This window comes from Numenius arquata, chromosome Z (genome assembly GCF_964106895.1).
Source record: "Numenius arquata chromosome Z, bNumArq3.hap1.1, whole genome shotgun sequence".
NCBI lineage: Eukaryota > Metazoa > Chordata > Aves > Charadriiformes > Scolopacidae > Numenius > Numenius arquata.
In genome coordinates, this window is record NC_133616.1 from 63506001 (window position 1) to 63523691 (window position 17691).

The window sequence follows — 17691 nt, forward strand, 5'->3', positions numbered from 1 at the left end:
TATATTAGAAAACCTATAATTTTGGTGAAATTAGGAGAACTTTTTACATTTCAGAAATATTCACGAGGCAGAGCGGGGAATAGGGATGGCTTTAAAAAATACCTGCAGAGTCAAATTTTCCTTAAAACAAGAATGAATCAGACTTAAATACCTTAAGAAACTGGATTGGTCACATGACTTTTATGCACGAGATTTTGAATGACTTTGTCCAAAACTCTGTTACATAACTTTATTCCTAATTAAATTTTGAATAGGACTGAAAAGTGTCTTGAAATGTTGTGAAACATATAGTTTCTAAAGCTCAATTTAATAACTGATAGAAGAGTTGTGGAAAAAAGCGTTAATCTGCTATAAAGGAGAGTGTCATGATCATGAGCCTGCAGAGCTGGCTTTTGATTAGACATGTTCCTAAAGTAATATTTAGAACACGGCTTGAGATACGTCTGATTTTTGTAGAACCAGAGGAGCAGCACAAGCAGATGATTTCATATGATATCCTGAATCCCTTTTTAAAAAAAAATGAAGTTGATTAAAGAACACTTCAAGTTGTGTATGTGGCGTTTACATGGCATTTATTTTCAGAGCAATTATTTTGGAGATTCTTTCCATCTTTAGTAATTCATAGCAGAAATGCATGCAAACTTGGCCAGATATGGAAAAAAGTGGATGAGGGGATGTGTACTTAAAATGTCACTTCAATCATACTTTTGACTAAGGAGGACTTGACTCTTAGGTGAGAAACAATAAGAGCTTTGAACAGAATTAACTTGATAGCACTTTTTTTTTTTTAACTTAGTGTTTTGAGTAAATACTCAGCAGAGTTTTTCTTCTTAAGAAAAAGGAATTGTTACGGTTAGTTTTTGTTCAAAGTTTTTTCCCATGCCCCTCTAAAGCAAGGAGAGAGCTTTTTAAAGAACACAAGAGTATTTTTTGTGGTCCAGTTACTTTTTAGATTTATTCTGAATTTAAAAATTGAGGAAAATAAGTGTCTATTACATGTATTTTTGGGCAAGAATCATGGAAGTCTTTTCTTCAAGGACGTTGTACATGTTTGCAGTTTTGCTTTTTTCCAAACTTAGCAGTTTTTTAGCTTAGCCTCTTTAATAGAAAAGGGAAAGAAACTAATGAGCTTCGAAGGTGCTGTTTATGTAACTTTGTATTGAAAGTGTGCGAATGTCTTCTGATGAGTTATAATGGGAAATGATCTAATCTGTCTGTGGAGAAAGATTTCCAGAGAGATTCCAGTAAAATTGATCAGTCTGAATTAGAGTGCCTGAAGCAGTTGGTTCTCAAAGCAGATTTGAATAAAGGTCCTCCACCGAGGAATGAAAGCTGTTGTTCTAAGCTGTCTTGAGTCCAAGTGTCTTGAAGAGGTGGTATTCTGAAAAACCCTTTGTCGCTGATGATCCTCTGACATTTACTGGTAATGAGTTCTGGTTTCTCACATTAGCTGAAGGCATTGATTGTGAAGGCAGCATTGAATGAACTTTAAAACAAAATGGTGTATGTGTTGCAGGTGCTACCAGTAAATGTGTCTTTGTATCAATATGGATGTATGCCCGTATGTTTAGGTACATCAGTGGAAAAAGAAAAAAGAACAGTGGTCTGAAATACTGTAACGTCCCAGTTTAAGAAACAAAATTTGCAATAGCATTCTTCCATGATACCAAGATTAAAGTTGTTGGAGATCTGAATCAGCTTTATTCACATTTTGCCTGTGAATATAGCAACACCGGTTTACATGTTTTCTTGATAATTTAGTGAAGAAAGTATTGGAAATAAGAACGGGGCGGTATGTGGCTTTCTTCACCTCTGGCTGAAAATTTTTCACAGCAAGTGAAATCTTTACTACAGAAAGGCTGGTCAAAATATTCCTTGATGCTTGGATGTATGTGATTATTAGAAGGGTTTATTAATGGCATATGGTAGATTATATAGGGAAAATTAACATAAGATACTTGTTCTAGGTTTCAGAGACCCAGAAAAGTATGAGGTAAAAAATTCAAGGTATGTCTTTCCAAAAGTGTCTGAAAAGCAGGTGGCAGGATTTGCTTTTCTGAGACAGCAAATATTTGCACATCAGACATGCATCAAATTTAGGATTAAGAGCTCAAATCTGCACCTGTTTCTGATTTTTTGAGGGGCCCAGAGCAGTTTACTCCTGCTTCTGGTGCACAGATGGAATATGTGGTCTCTGTGTGCATAAAACGGCCATGGTTTTATCTGTAGAAAGTTACATGATTTACTTTTGTTTCAATACAGTTTATATTAAAATAGTTTCATAATTCTTTTATTTCTTGAGTAAGTGAAAGAAATGATGACTGACGTTTGGCCGTAATGGTGTTTCTAAAGTATTTCGGCTAAAATTTTTCATCTGAATTTTACCAGTAGTCATTAAAAACCCTCCCCCTTTATTTGGACAAAATGTGTGAGCTTTTGTAGTTTTCTTGGTGCTGTTGGCAAAGACCAGTGATCTGAATAATGAAAGGAAAATAATTGCTTGCTGCTTCTGAAAGACAGTAATAATTTTTTTTAACATTAAAATCTGGAATAGAAAACCTTTAAATATTGTCAAGTTGCTTCTCTGTGTAATGGAACCACAATACGTTAAGCAGTTGTATTCTACGTTTGCGGATGACATTCATTGTAATGGTACAGTTTAAGTGCAGTGTAGCTCCTTCGTTTTGTGTAGAACTTAAAATAGTTATAGTGGGATGTTATTTAAGGGTGGGAGTTGAATGGTGCTTCAGAAGTAACATGATTTAATTATATTAGTCAGTGCTTTTGTACATGCTCAAGAATTATATCTTACAGAGTATAAATACTTCAGTCCTGCTGAAATAAAATTTGAAAACAAAATACTAGCATCTAGTATTTCTGTATTTCAGCTGCTGAAAATTTGCTCTGTCATTACTAGCTTCATCTGACTGCCTTATTATTATACATATACATAATGCACTTACAATACATTGATTGAAGAAGGTATAAAGCATATATATGTTGGTACAACGAGAGCTTTGTTTTATCCAAATATTAAAAAAAAAAAAGTCTGCTGAAGTATAATGATAATATGGCAGTTCCTGAGGTATTTTGTCATGGGTAAATTTGTCATGTGACTACTAAAGTTGTGAAACATATCATATATCAATGGTAAGGTGAACAAAGTTTCTGGAAATATTTTTACATTAATATTATTTGGCAGATAATTTAAATATAATAAGGATGTATAGCATTACTAGAAATTGTAAGCATAAGCTAGCATTTTACTTGGAGGCAGAAGAATTGAAGAATTTCTCTGTATAGAAAGAATAAAAGATTTTTGTAATGTTCTGTTGATGAATAAGAATGATGATTTATTCTGAGCTTTGGTGTTGGATCATCTCTTAGATATGTATCATTTCTGACACGGTTCTTACACTCTTCTTTCACAGTATATGAGGAGTTCTTAAAGTATTTACGTTTTTTTTTGTCTTCCTACTTTTTAAGGGGTCTAGACTGAGAGCAGTGTTGGTTTAGTTTGGTTTTGATTCCACAACTGTTACAAAAAATTATGTTAACATTTAAATTAAAATTTTATCCAAAAAGGAGACATCTTCAGTTAAGCAGAAGTGTAAAATGACCTACCCAAGTCTAGCGGAGGCCCTCACAAAGTCTTGTACAAGTTCTTAAAGACTCCAACAGCTGACCAAGAATATGGTTAACTCTTGTGTTGTCTCATAATCTAGGAGTCTTCAACATGAAACAGGGCAAAAAAGAGCATCCCAAAGCACTTTTAGTTGTCCTAGAAGGCAGCTGACCATAGTTAGATGCACAAATATGGGAGAAAAATAGTTGTTTTGCACAGAAGTCATAATTTAACAATACTTCAGCACAGGAATCGTCAACTAAGGAGTTAAAAGGAAAATAATTTTTATGAGAAGCTCATCGTATTTATGACAAGTGATCCAAAGGTTCTAGATAGAAAAAGCTGATATAGCCTTTGATTCTGGTTTATTCAGTTGATGAGAAGTTGGCATTGACCTTTCCTAGTGATTGTGAGGTAATAGGATAGCAGTGAAGGGCTATGAAATTGAAGATGAATAGCCTAAGTTTGATGTAGGAAAAAAAAGAGGAAGCCAAGCAACAGATACGGGGGAAATGGTAGCCAAGTTAGTATTCATGAGGATTCTGAGTATCTGTAGAGCAAAATTGCATTTGTTAAAATTAAAGTGGTGTTGCAAAAAAATCAGAGGTCAAGATGAAAAGAGAGTAGGTGAAACTTTTCAGCAGTGTGGAGAAGGAGGAAGAATTTTCCTTTTATGTTTGTATTGCATTCGTAGTTTAAAGGTAGATTAAACATAGTCTCTCAGACTTTACGCTGACATTGTGTAGAAATCCTCTCTCAGAATAAAGAGGAGTTAAATTTGTACTTCCTTATTAACTCTAAGTAGTTCTGTTGCCTCTCAGTTATGAAATTTAGTGGTTTCATTATTTCCAAAGTAGCATATCAACAGTTTTGTCCACCACCTGCCAGACTTTATGGTGCCAGGGAGACCTCACTCGCCTCTGGCACGTGTGTAGAGGAGGACTACCCTCAGTCTATTTAAAGGGAAAGAGAAAAGATTAAATGGTATAGCTTTGTAAGTAACTTATTAGCAGGAACTTAGTTGTACTGTAGTGCCAAGCTAGTGAGTAATGGAGCACAGAGCATCTAAACCTATGGGTAAGGAGCCCGGAAGACTTACAGTCAGAATGTGAGCTTATAAAAAGAGATTCAAGCTACAGGTCATGTTTAAGTTAAAGACCTGAGTGACAGAATGAGATTTCTAGTTTGTGTGGAAAGACTTGCAGATGAAGCATTTTGTTCTGTGAAGGAGGTAGTTGAATTTGAAGGTTAAGATGGGAAAGGAAAAGGAAGAAAAACAATGACAAAACCCTGAGGAATCTGCATAGAAAATGGAGAAGAGAACGTGGAGAATCAACTTAGAAGAATGCTGAAGGAGTGATTTGATAAGTGAATATGATGGAAACTGATGAAAGATAAGATTTCATGAAGAAGTAAACTGTTCTACAGTGGCAAAGGGTCAAGAAGGTTGAAGACAGAATATTGGTTCTGCTGTGTATCTAAGAAGTTATTAGAGATTTTGGCAAGAACATCTTTCATTGTTAAAGACAATTTTTTTTAAAAGATGAAATGAACAGCAGAAAACTTCAGGGAACAGTTTAAAATAGTGTATTCTTTGAGCTTGGCAATGAAAAGACAAGTACAGTGACAGTCCTACAGATGCATGAGGGACAAATGTTCTAGTATCATTTTTCCATACCTTAAAATATACAAACCTGTAATTAAAAAAAAATAAATATAGAGGCTGATAAAGTTGCTCTATTCAATTTCAGAGATGATTCTTTTGGTTTGTAATATAATCTGTGTCAAATAGAAGAGCAGGCATAAGATTGCATTAAAATTAATTATTCCCTATGTATCTAATAAAAAGATTTCAATGTATATTTGGCAGTTGCCACAGGGAATTTTGATAAATTGTAATTTAAATAATTGTTAAATTTCCTTTATAGCAGAAAGAGACTGGTTGCTTTAAAGAATATATATCAGATCTATGTATGTACATCAGGTTTTGTTCATTCCTTCATTGTTTCTGCATTATGTTAAAGGGAGAGCAACTGTGGATAAGACATCAATAGTTCAGCCTAGAAAAGTACCTTTGAAATGCCCTTAAATATGTTGCTTGTGTTTGCAATTGTTAATAGCAATTTTTTAGTAGTTCAGATAGGAAATTGATGTATTTTTATTGTAAGGTATTTTCAGAATTGCTTGGAAAAATAATAGCATTAAGAAGATCTGCCAAGAATTGATGTTAAATATCCATTGTTTCCTGGTTATGTTTTGCATATTTATTTGTTGTGGTATGTATCTGTTGTTCTAACATTGTATTAACGCTCTGTATGTAAAATTTATGTGCAGTGATATTAAACTTGAAGGACAAAGCTTGTTTACCAAAAGATAATTTGGTAAATACGTTTTTGCAGGTACCTTTTGATATATAATCCTACAGAACAAGAGCGATTTTCAGTGGTTTCAGTCAATGTGAATTCACCCAGAATTAAAATACTATCTCCTTTGGGAAAACCTATTACTGCCCAGATTAGTGCTGTTTGGGATGGAGCAACTACAGTATCACATGAAGCATATCAGGTATTATACTTTAAGTAAAAAGCATTAAAATATTTTTGACAGATATTGTAGCTTCACACTTTAAGGAAATGGAAAACATTCTTCAAATATTGGCAGTTCTGTCTTCTGCAGATCATGCCATTAATTTAGTAATTTTAAGGAAAAAAAGAAATATACATATTTAGCACTAATGTTTCTTAAACTAAGAAATTACTAAATTTTTGTGATATGGTATGTTACATTTAAAGGGTCAGTTTCAGCTGTGTGAACAGAAAATACTGCATGTGTGTCTTTTCCCCCAACTTTCCAAAGCTGCTTTTTCCTTCAAGTGGTAGTCTATACACACAGTCACACAGTCTGCATGTGCTTAAGCACTACGGCTGGAAGGTTTGTAAGTGCAATAGCTTAAGCAGTTAGATTCTGATTTTTTTTTTTTTCTGTCTTCCAGATATAGACGCTAGGTAGTAATCTTCATTACTCTTGTACTTAAGCTAGACAGATGACTTTGATTCCACCTCTTGTTTTTGGTTTTAAACCAAACAAAACCAAAACTTTTAAACAAAGTTTCTGAGAATTTTTGAATCATACATCATTATAGAAGATTGTCCTCAATGATCACACATCAGAAACTATTTTTTGTTAAATTCTTAGTGATATAATAGCACTTTATTACTGTAATAGCACTGCATTACTTTCAGGCTTACATTCTTAGTCTGGTTCCTTTTGACTTGGGAGCCAAGTTGAACACGTTTCAGGATAATGTTCTTGCAAAGATAATTGATAATTGCTATGGGTTAGCCCCAGTGAGCAGCACAGCCCCATGCAGCTGCTTGCTTGTTGCCCCCAGTAGGATGGGGGAGAGAACTGGAAGGATAGCAATGAGAACACTGAAGAATTGAGATAGTCACAGTTTAATAGGTAGAGCAAAAGCTGTCCATGTGAGCAAAGTGAAATAAGGAATTCATTTGCTCCTTCCAGTCGGCAGGCAGGTGTTCATCCATCTCCAGCAAAGCAGAGCTTCATCTGGTTGCTTGGGAAGACAAACACCATCACTCTCTATGTCCCCTCTTTGTTCTTCTCCCAGTTTTTATTGCTGAGCATGCTGCCATATTGGGCAGGGGTATCCCTTTGGTCAGTTGGGGTCAGCTGTCCCAGCTGTGTCCCCTCCAGATTCCTTGTGCACCCCCAGCCTGCTCATTGGCTATACACGCATCTTTAATGTACCGCTAATATGCTCAGAACTGCACATTACAGCTAATATTCTTTTTTAATGACATTCAAAATCATTATTGCATTATTATAACAGTGATCTTGATGCTAAGCAAAGTAGTGATGCAGACATTTTTGTTTGCTAATTCTTCTTAATATGCTTCAGCTATTAATTTTAGAATGTCATTTGTAATTTTATATTCATTTATAAAATATTGGAAAGAATTTAGCCATCCTAAAATAATTGAAGTAAAAGGAGTTACTATGAGCATAAATTTAGTATAGAAAGTTGATACTGTGATGTTTTTAATAATGGCTTATTCTTTGCTCCCAACAGATCTCTTTCGTGGCGCATCTACCACCTCTGGGACTTGGAGTTTACCAGCTGTTGGAGGTTCAGAGTTCAGAAGCAGTTTTAGCAGACTATAATTTATACATGAGGAATAGTAGGCAGGAGAAGCCAGACAAACTTTTCAAGATAAAAGAGATGCAGAATTCTGTGGATAACATAATCTTAGAAAATTCTTACATGAAACTGTGGTTTTCTGGAATGTCTGGATTACTGGAGGTGTGTTGCATTATATTTCAAAACACAGTGTTTTACTTTTTTAAGAACTTCTATTCTTATTTGTGGAAACCTAAATGTATGAACTATTTCAAACATGTTTCTCTGTCCTTAGAAAATAAATACCAAAGAAGATGGTAAAAATCATCAAATGAAGGTTGAGTTTGCTTGGTATGGAACAACAAGTAACCGGGATAAAAGTGGAGCTTATCTCTTCTTACCAGATGGAGACGCCAAGGTAAATCTTCCATTTGCAGAGAGATTCTAATCTTGAAGTAACTTGAAGCATTCTGCAAATAGAGGTTGGAAGAGTGAGTTTTCCCCAACACTGAAATACAGCTGTGTGACTAGAAATAATAATACCAGTTGTTGAAATGATTGGTAGAACTTCATACTTGATAACCCTAGATTTGTGTAAAGAGACAGCACTAATTTGAAAGTGTTAAAATATATAGATTTTTTTATGATTCACCAAAAACCTTAAATAAGATGCTACCCTTGCAGGAAATCCAGTGAGATGTGACCATTTGCTATCAATAAAATAAGTTCACTTTCACTTGCTATGGTGAAAATACATAGGACGTACTGATTCGTTCCGGCATTTGTTCACTTTTCTGATTCTTAAGATCTCTTTATTGTGGATAAGGATCTTCCAGTTCAGAATGTAGTACTTTTTAAGCTGATACTAGCATATGTTGTTTAATACAGTTATTAAGATACTGATTCCCAACTGATGAGTGTAAAGCTGGAGTAGCAAGCAACTGTTCTGATTTAGTTGTCCAGGTTATCAGTGTTTTTATTTCCGTAATTATTGGAGGGCAACAGCATGCTCATATTGGTTTTCAAATTGGAAGTTCAGAAATGACAGTGTTCTTACACTGCCTTAATAAAAGGAATATACTTACTTAATATAAAAAATTTACTGTACCACTTTTGGAACTGGAAAGATGATATTTCAGAAAGAAAATGAAGAAATAAGGAACACTTATAAGAAGCTAGCTAGTTTGCAGCATATTTCTTCTGCCCAGTTTCTCCTGGGGAAACTTAAGTTGTATGCATAAGGCAAACTGGGACTTGCATGTTTACCGCTTCAGGAAATCAGCAAGGATAATCACTTGTAAATCGGTCTGGAAGTGGACAGAACGGTTTGCTTTCCTTTTTGCAGTCTGTCCCAGAAGCACACGTTTTGAGGTCTGTGAGTTGGCAATTTTAAACCATTTAGTGTATTTAGTCCCCTAATTGTTTGCATCTGTTATATTCACTTAGTTTTTAAATGTCAGTGGTTTTGATTTCTGAATACATGAATAATATAGAATCATAGAATGGTTAGACTTGGAAAGGACCTTAAAGATCATCGAGTTCCAACCCCCCTGCCATGGGCAGGGATACCTCCACTAGAGCAGGTTGCTCAAAGTCCCATCCAGCCTGGCCTTGAACGCTTCCAAGGATGGGGCATCCACAGCTTCCCTGGGCAACCTGTTCCAGTGCTTCACCACCCTCACAGTAAAGAATTTCCTCCTAATATCTAATCTAAATCTCCTGTCTTCCAATTTAAAACCATTACCCCTTGTCCTGTAACTACACTTCCTGACAAAGAGTCCCTCTCCAGCTCTCCTGTAGGCTCCCTTCAGATATTGGAAGGCTGCTATGAGGTCTCCCCGGAGCCTTCTCTTCTCCAGGCTGAACAACCAATATCACTTACAGTTTTTTATTTTTACCTTTCATCAGCTGCATGGTGACACTTTAATTTCATTTTAGATACTACTACATCTTTTGCTTATAAAAACAATAGTCACTAAATATATCAGTTATATAATTGTATATATACAATTATATACAGTTATATAATTGTATATAATTGTAGCTACACTTTTGAATTATTTGCTTTATAAAAATAATGTGGACAAATCTAGATAGCATAACACTATGGTTTGAACAGAAGAAGTCTGTCATACGCCTGCAAGCACAGTTAGAAAATAAGGTACATATTGAACTTCTATGAAAAATTGAAGTACATTTTTAGTAAACATTAAAAAAGTGGTGGGTTCAGCTTTTGTAACTTCTTATAAAAATGAAATCATGATACTTATAAAATTCTGCTTCATAACAATACCACAAGGTTCATTTGGCTTGCATTTTAGTGACATTAATTGGGTTGTATCACTGGGAATAACAACGTAATTCTATAGTAGTTTCTAAACCAGTTTTCTGTTTAATTTAATTTCTGTCTTTAAAGAAGTGACATCTGGTCAGGGTTCTCAGTGTGAGGTGTTTGTGGGATCAATGTGAGTGGTTCACTTTCTTGTTTTACAAATCAATTTTTTAGAATCCAAGTGGACTTTTTTGGTAGACCCAAACTGGGAAATTGTGATTCTCCCTCAGGCAGCTGTGTCTATTTACACATGGATGTACTAGTTGCTGTAGATACTTATGTAGTAACAGAATATGTAAGAAAAGATTTATTTTTTTTATCTTGCTGGATCTTTAATGCTATAGCTTTTCTCCTTTTTTATCTCTTCACACTTTGTCTCCATTGTTGGACTTCCTTTACTGATGATGATCTTTGACTTGTTTAGCTGCAGCTGCTGCCACTAGCTTCAAGAAACTTTTTTTCATGACAGGTTCTTTTTTAATTTGTCAGGACTACCTGTTGCCTCTACTTCTCAGAGAACACTTACCTGAGTTATCTAAATGCTTGGCCTTCAAACCTAAGGAAAAGATAACAGTATTTATTCTGCTTTTTTTATAAGTGAAATGGGGAAGTTTCACTGCTCAAAAGGAGAGAGACTATCCATTTAGAGTATCCCACTGTATCCATCTTCAGATCTGCCTTCTCAAAAGGGCAGAGGATCCTCATTCAAGCATAGTATCCTTACTTATAATGCTTCCTTCAGTTTTGCATGCCTTATAACATGAAAAGACAAGGTATTCAGGCACCATTACCTGGACAGTGCCCACAATGCTCAAGAATCCACTGTCTTTGAAGTGTCTGTTCTTTCCTTGGTGCTGTGTATTTTCCTCAAGCTTCATATCTATCATCTAAAAATCTGCCCCACATATAGGTGGAGTTATTTTGGAGACAAAAGTATTAAAATGACAACTCTCTCTCTTCTGCCACTTAATTCCTAAAACCACAGTTCTCAAGTGTTCATAGTATTTGATTTTTATTCGCCCCCACACATCCAAAGTCCAGTCTAATCTCAAACCCGGCCAAGTGAAGGGTAATCTGCTATTAAGAAGCAGCTTTTCTTGAAGGCTTTGTCTTGAGCTCTTTTGTAAAATCGCAGACGTATCAAAAGGAATTCAATCTGTGTTGGAAACCTTTCTTCTTGACATAGTTTATTTGACTTCCATACCAACAGTATGCTGCACTACCAGAAATTTCTAGGCCACATCAAGATGGTTAATAGCACTTCGCTATTGACTACAAGGGGGAAAGGCTTGTTGTCCATGCTTCATGCCTTCAGACTGCAATATGCCATGGCAGCTTCTATGCAAGCCTGTAAACCTCTCTCCCGTTATCACTGCCCCTTGACACTTTGGCCCCCGATTTGATGCCAAGTATTTTAAAATATGCTAGGGAACTATAGGATATTATTTTGCTCCAATTATTCTCCCTTAAAATTTCTAGCTCACTTTTTTTTTCCTTCCTTCAAGGGGAGGTTGTCATGTTTCTCTTGAATATGAGTACTGGAAAATGGTTTGACCATAAACCCAAAAAACCTGTTGACCCATAGTTCTTTTACCCTGTTTCTGAAAATACTGCTCTCTAGGCTCAACAAACCCTGCCACAGCAGGCTGCTGAATCTTGTACAACGGAACTCATTCCAGTGGAGCTGAGGGAAACAGCGACTATTCATTTTAGCTGTTTAGGAATTGGAGTCTTGAGACGAGACCCAGATCTTTTTATTCCTTATTTAAGGTCTGAGTAATGAGGGAGTCCTTCACGCTGGAAGGTCATTTAGTCCGAGCTCCCACTCAAAGCATAGTAAATACTGAATTCAGACCATGACCTTGTCCAATCAGTTTTGCAAATAGCTCTATCACTGTATGTTCCTTCCACTTAGAAAGGAAAGCAGATTGTGTCTGAGTAGTAAGAGGCTAATTTCTGCATCTTAGTCAGACTTTCACATCAAAAGTACCTTTATATTTCAGATCCAGGACAAGGATCATTTCACAGACCTTTGTGCATCTCATCAAGGATCTTGACAATGATACTAGAATAATTGCACATTCAATGCATAAAGATGTTTTCCTGCTTAAAAGCCTGATTCGTTGAAATGTTTTCAGTGTGGCAAAGCTGGTCAATTATCTCTTTATAGCTTCTGAACTCAGTGTGTCTCCAGATGACTATCAAGGAATCACTTTCTAGGATTAGTCCTCTTCTAGAAAGTAAATGTGAGTTAGGAGGCTTCCCTCTTCTCTCAGTACTTTATTTTTTTATTCATTTTTCCTGTTTGCCCAACCTTGAGGCATCCTTGAGAACTCGAGTGTACATCATGTCTCCACTCTTCGTATTGGAAAGAACATGTCTAACCCCCAAAACCACATCATAGCGCATCTGCCTTTTTAACTCTCCTTCCTCACTTACGCCTTTTCACTGCACTGTGTCTGAATGAGAGGCTTGCAAACTGGTTTTGGTACATTTCTCTCAATATGCTAGTGGAATCACAAATTCTGATTTTTTTTTTTTTTTTAAAAATTAGTTTCAGACAATATCTGCAAAATGACACGTAATTCCTTTTCTTTCTTATCACCTCATCTTTCCATAAATTCAGAATGGTAAATGTGTTGCTTTTATCTTCAGCTGGGGAGCTGATCTGGCTACATGTGCAGCTTGGAGACTCTGGAGTGTGAACTTAGTGCTTGTGGCAATATCCCACAATCTGAGAGCTGTTAAATGCATCTTATTTCAGTTTTCTGCTTGTATGGGAACGACATATTTTGGTAGTTGCCAATGTCACCACCATGTTTTATACTAACCAGCTTGATGTAACAGAGTTCCTCCAAGTACCTTTTTTTTTCCCTTTTTGTTTTCTTTTAAAAAAAAAAATCCTTCAGGTAATTTTTTTAAAAAGTGCACAGCCTTTTACATTCCTTTGTCACTCATCCAACATCTTTCTGTTCTGCTGTTTTGGTCCTGGATAGCTCCAGAGAAAGATCTAGTGATAAATGTTCTTACGAAGAAGAGAAATAAGCCTGTAAGATAGGTGTTAATGTGCTAACAGAATGTATTTGTCAGGCTGCTATTTGTACAAGTAGTATTCTCCTAATAATTGGTGAGGGTATTTGCTTGGCCTGAAACATCATGTGTCTCAGTTCATTTTCTGAGAGTTCCTTTAGCTGCTGTTTCAGTTCTTTATTGCTAACCTGAGGATCTTCATGTCACCCTACCCTGCAGGTAGGATTTTGAAGAGTTTGATTATTCCACCTTCCTGTCAGTAATCCACTTCCTCTGCAGGATTTTAATCTAAACATACACTTCTAAGAGCATGCAGTCACGGGTTAAATGAGTTTGTCTTCTCTACATATGTGTGATAGATAAGCAGATAGACTTCTGCCAGAAGTCTGGGGAAGATTCAGTCTACATTTTCTGACGGTGGCAGTTTTTCATGGAAATAACAGAACCCAAAAGCCATCTCAAATTCTAACCTGAGATCTGGTCTTCAAATTTCCTTTATCGCAGCATATTAATCACCTGGATTCTGTGCCCTCCTAATACATTACTCCTCCTGTAGTTCTCAGCTAGTAAATTGATTTTGCATAATCATAGAATCATGGAATTGTCTCAGCTGGAAGGGACCTTTAAGATCATCTAGTCCAACCATCAACCTAACTCTGATACAAAAACATCACTAAACCATGTCACTAAGCACTATGTCAACCCATCTTTTAAATACCTCCAAGGATGGTGCCTCAGCCACTTCCCTGGGCAAATAATAGGCAACACTTGTTTGTCTTCCAAGGGGTCTCATCTTGTCAATATCTCATCATTTTTTTATGTCAACTGCTAAGTAGTCCAAAAGGTGTTTCATCATTTGGGTTTTCATACTTATTGACTGGATACAACATTGCTGTAAGATGATCAGTAGAAAAGTCATTCTCTCCCTACAGCAACCCATGTTACCGAAGTGTAAACAACTGATTCCTCTACCAAACTCCTGTACAAAGTATTCCTGTAGTTGACAGTTGCACAGTTGCCTCTCGGAGCTCTGGCAAAGCTTATATTAAAAAGTGTTCTGGCTGAAGCTTTAAGAATAAGTATGTGAGTAGAAAGGCAAGCTTTTGTCTTTGAAAATCTCTTTCAGTTTCTTCTTTTATACAATACTCCTTGAAATCTTCTCTGTGAATATACATGTAGTATATGCTCGAAGGAGAAGACTAGGTGTTATGTACCTGTACTTGTTCTTCTCTGATATGTTTTGTCTGTATGTATGTTATCTTGATTTTGTCTCTTCCTCAAAATTTGATCCATGGCTTCTTTTCTTGCGAAAAAAAGAGCATGTTCTGTTCATCTTATGACATTGTTACATAGAGGAGGAGGACAGCCACCCTCTAAGAGCTTCCTGCCTAGATCCCTCTGAATAATATGTTTTTCAAGTATTTTGTTGGGATTTTTGAGTGAAGTCTTTATTGCTGTTGCCCTATAGTAGTAGTTACCTGTGTTGTATTTTCATTTTTGGCTTTGTACACACTTAATATTTAACCCATTTTTACCTCTGTAGCTATCCATTTATTTCTATATAGCGTATACTGTTCGGTTTGGGATCAACTGGGTTTTTTTTAAAAAAAGGCATTGTTTGCTTAGCTAGGACTCAAAAAACTGTCACTGCATGGAAAAATAATTTTCTTCATCTCTGGTTTGACTGTGAATATGCAAAATTTCTGCTAGTCGTTAAGAGACGTCAGTAAGAAGCTAGTGTCCCTCTTGAGGTTACTTAATGCTTCCCAGCAATACCCTGTATTCCAGGGGACTCCCCTGGCAAGTAGCTGCTTTTGATGCAAAGCTTCCTCTTTCACTTTCAAAAGGATATGCAAACTGATCCACAAGACAATGTAGAGGCAGCTTTCCTCATGCATTGTGTAACAGTGATATGGTAAACTGTGAGCAAACAAAACAGTTAAATCATCTGCCATAGACTATGAAGCTACAGTATTTGAGTACTGTAGTTTGCCAGCAAAAAAGCTCAATCCATATATTTGCAAAATTAATTCAGATAAACACAGTAATGTATCCGTTAATCCTCATAAAGTATCTGTGAGATATGTAATGATGGTTATCCTAATTTTAGCTAAAGGAGAAGTTAGGCTCTGAAGAGAACTTGCTGAATTTCAGATCAGGAGTAATTTTTAATTCCCAGTTTTTAGACTAGATTTAGATATAGGACAGTTCAAAAAAATTTAAAAAACTATTTACTACATATTAAATACCTTGATTTATTGACACTGCATTTATGCAAAACGTTCAAAATAATTATTCTAACTTTCTGTTTTCTTTTTGAAGCCATATATTTTTACAGATCCACCTACCGTAAGAGTTTCTCATGGAAAGATTTTCTCGGAAGTTGTATGTTTTTTCCACCATGTGACACATACCATGCGACTGTATAAAGTCCAGGGTAAGAGTTGTGAAATACTGTCTCTCTCAGCAGTTATTTTTCATCACTGCAGTCTTGTATCCTACCTGTTCTTTTGGTGTTTAAATGCACTTCTGAACTAGTGCAGAATTTGTCAGACTGAAGTCTTTACTGAATCCAGTGCACCATTGATCCCCTTCTGAGCATCATGCTAGTCACTAAGCTGGCATGCTTAAACTTATCATATTTGTTAGATACACCTTTTGGTATCAAGAAATTTTATTGTAAATTTATATATATATAAATATAATTATAAATATATTATTATAAATTTTATTATAAATACCTATAAGGGGGTCCTGAACTTTACTGGGTCTTCTGAATGGTGTAGGTAGCTATAAGTTATGAAAATGAGGAAAAAAGATTTTACAGATGTCTTGAAGGTGATGTGAATTTTTTTTTTTTGTTTTATGTGAACAATGTGTAGAATGGGTTCAGATAAAAAAAATGTACTTTGGGGTCAAGATGTACTAGGTTGTACACCAAAGTCTCACCAAAAATGTGAGAAGAAAGTTACTTTGCTGTGTGGGTTTCAGTAGATTAAACTTCTTAGCAAGGAGAAAAGTTACTTAAAGAGGATGTTTATTGTAGTGAAGGGGAAGGAAAAAGCCTGGAAAAAGTCTGAAAGTCTCTCTTTTGTTTAGGGGTGAGGTTGGTTGTTGTTTTTTTTTTTTTTTTTCCAATGGATTTCTTTGTAATACTCCCTTTTCTTCAATTCGTTTGTACCAGAATTATTATGTTTCCATTTCACAGTTCACAGAAAATGAGTTGTCAGTGAAAATCACTTTTTTGCCAGTTCCTAACACATAAGTTTATCTTTCCTTTTGAGCACGCTATCTAGGTTGTTTCGTCTTTTTATTTTGGACAATTTTTAATTCATCACACTGTTTAAGTACTTACACCATTACCTATCCTGTCATCATGGTGAAGTCCTGTACCATGCTCCCAGCTTTTACAAGCAAAAGTGATGCAATTATTTTATATAGTTTCTCTGTTAACTTTTATGGTTTGTTTTTATTTCAGTTTCTTCATATGAAATGGTCTTTTTCAAAGTTTAAAAATTGGTGACTTTGCATCATTGTTTTGCTGAGATCAGCAAAACTGGGCTTTGTAAGGGAAGTTATTTGTATAGCATTACTCAATTAAAAGAAGGTGTCTTGAAGTCTTAATAGATATGCACAGTAACAAAGTATGTGGATAGCAATAAATACATGTATGTGTATATGTACATTTTGTTTTTAAATAAGGACCTGATACTTGTGTTGTAAGCTGCCTACTTGCCAGGTGGTGGAAAGCCTGATCACGTGGCTAATCCAACTGTTAGACAGTACTTCCTAGTCCTATGGCTTCTTCAGCAATTTAGTAAAACACTGCTTTTTCTACTTTTGGCTTTAGATTTCTGTTATTTTGAACAGAAAATACTCTGGCTTAACAACTCTGCTCAGTAGTTGACCAAAGAGTGATTTTTAACTCGTTCTGCATCCACTAGCATCTGGTTTTGATATTGGCATGATTTTGTTAATCTTTTTGTCAGAAGCTTCTTATGTTTCATTATCTTCATAATTGTATTTTTGTATTAATTCAAATTATGCAGTAGAAAAGAGCTGAGAGTAATTCATGGTCTGGTCATTTTAAAATTGTAAACTGAAGTATTGTTTCCTTTTCAATGTACTTGTACTTTAATAGTCCTACTTTAAAATAGTTGGAAAGTCTGTGACTAAGAGCATTAAAAGCGAAGCATACAGATCCACTTTTTTCCGACTACGGGAAAATAGAAGTAATTATCTGAATCAAATGTTTTTAATTCAGCACTATAGCATAATAGTCATTGGTAAATGTTAACATTTCAACAGTTGCTGGTACAGCTGCAGGTGGCATTCAGATTTTAAAAAGGATGAGGAAACAAATAAACAGCTTGACATCCTCTTCATTTGGGTGACAAAACCACAACCATTTATTATGTATTTTACATACTAAATAATAGCATAAAAATTGAAGCAGGTAGACACTTTAAGCATTCCATTGTGTAAAGGTTCAGAGTGTTTGTTTTAGAATTTGACAAAGTAAAGACCTTCTTAAGGAAACGCTCAACATGTTCTCAAACAGAACTG

At 35.5% G+C, this 17691-nt stretch overlaps 1 protein-coding gene across 1 annotated transcript in view; it reads left to right on the forward strand.

Moving 5' to 3' along the window:
- Window positions 1–17691, forward strand: part of MAN2A1 (mannosidase alpha class 2A member 1) — a 123994-nt gene that overhangs the window by 73816 nt on the left and 32487 nt on the right. The window contains exons 13-16 of the mRNA XM_074166030.1: window positions 6025–6190; window positions 7716–7946; window positions 8059–8181; window positions 15448–15562. Coding sequence (XP_074022131.1) covers window positions 6025–6190; window positions 7716–7946; window positions 8059–8181; window positions 15448–15562 — 635 coding nt within the window. The remainder of the gene's footprint in view (window positions 1–6024; window positions 6191–7715; window positions 7947–8058; window positions 8182–15447; window positions 15563–17691) is intronic.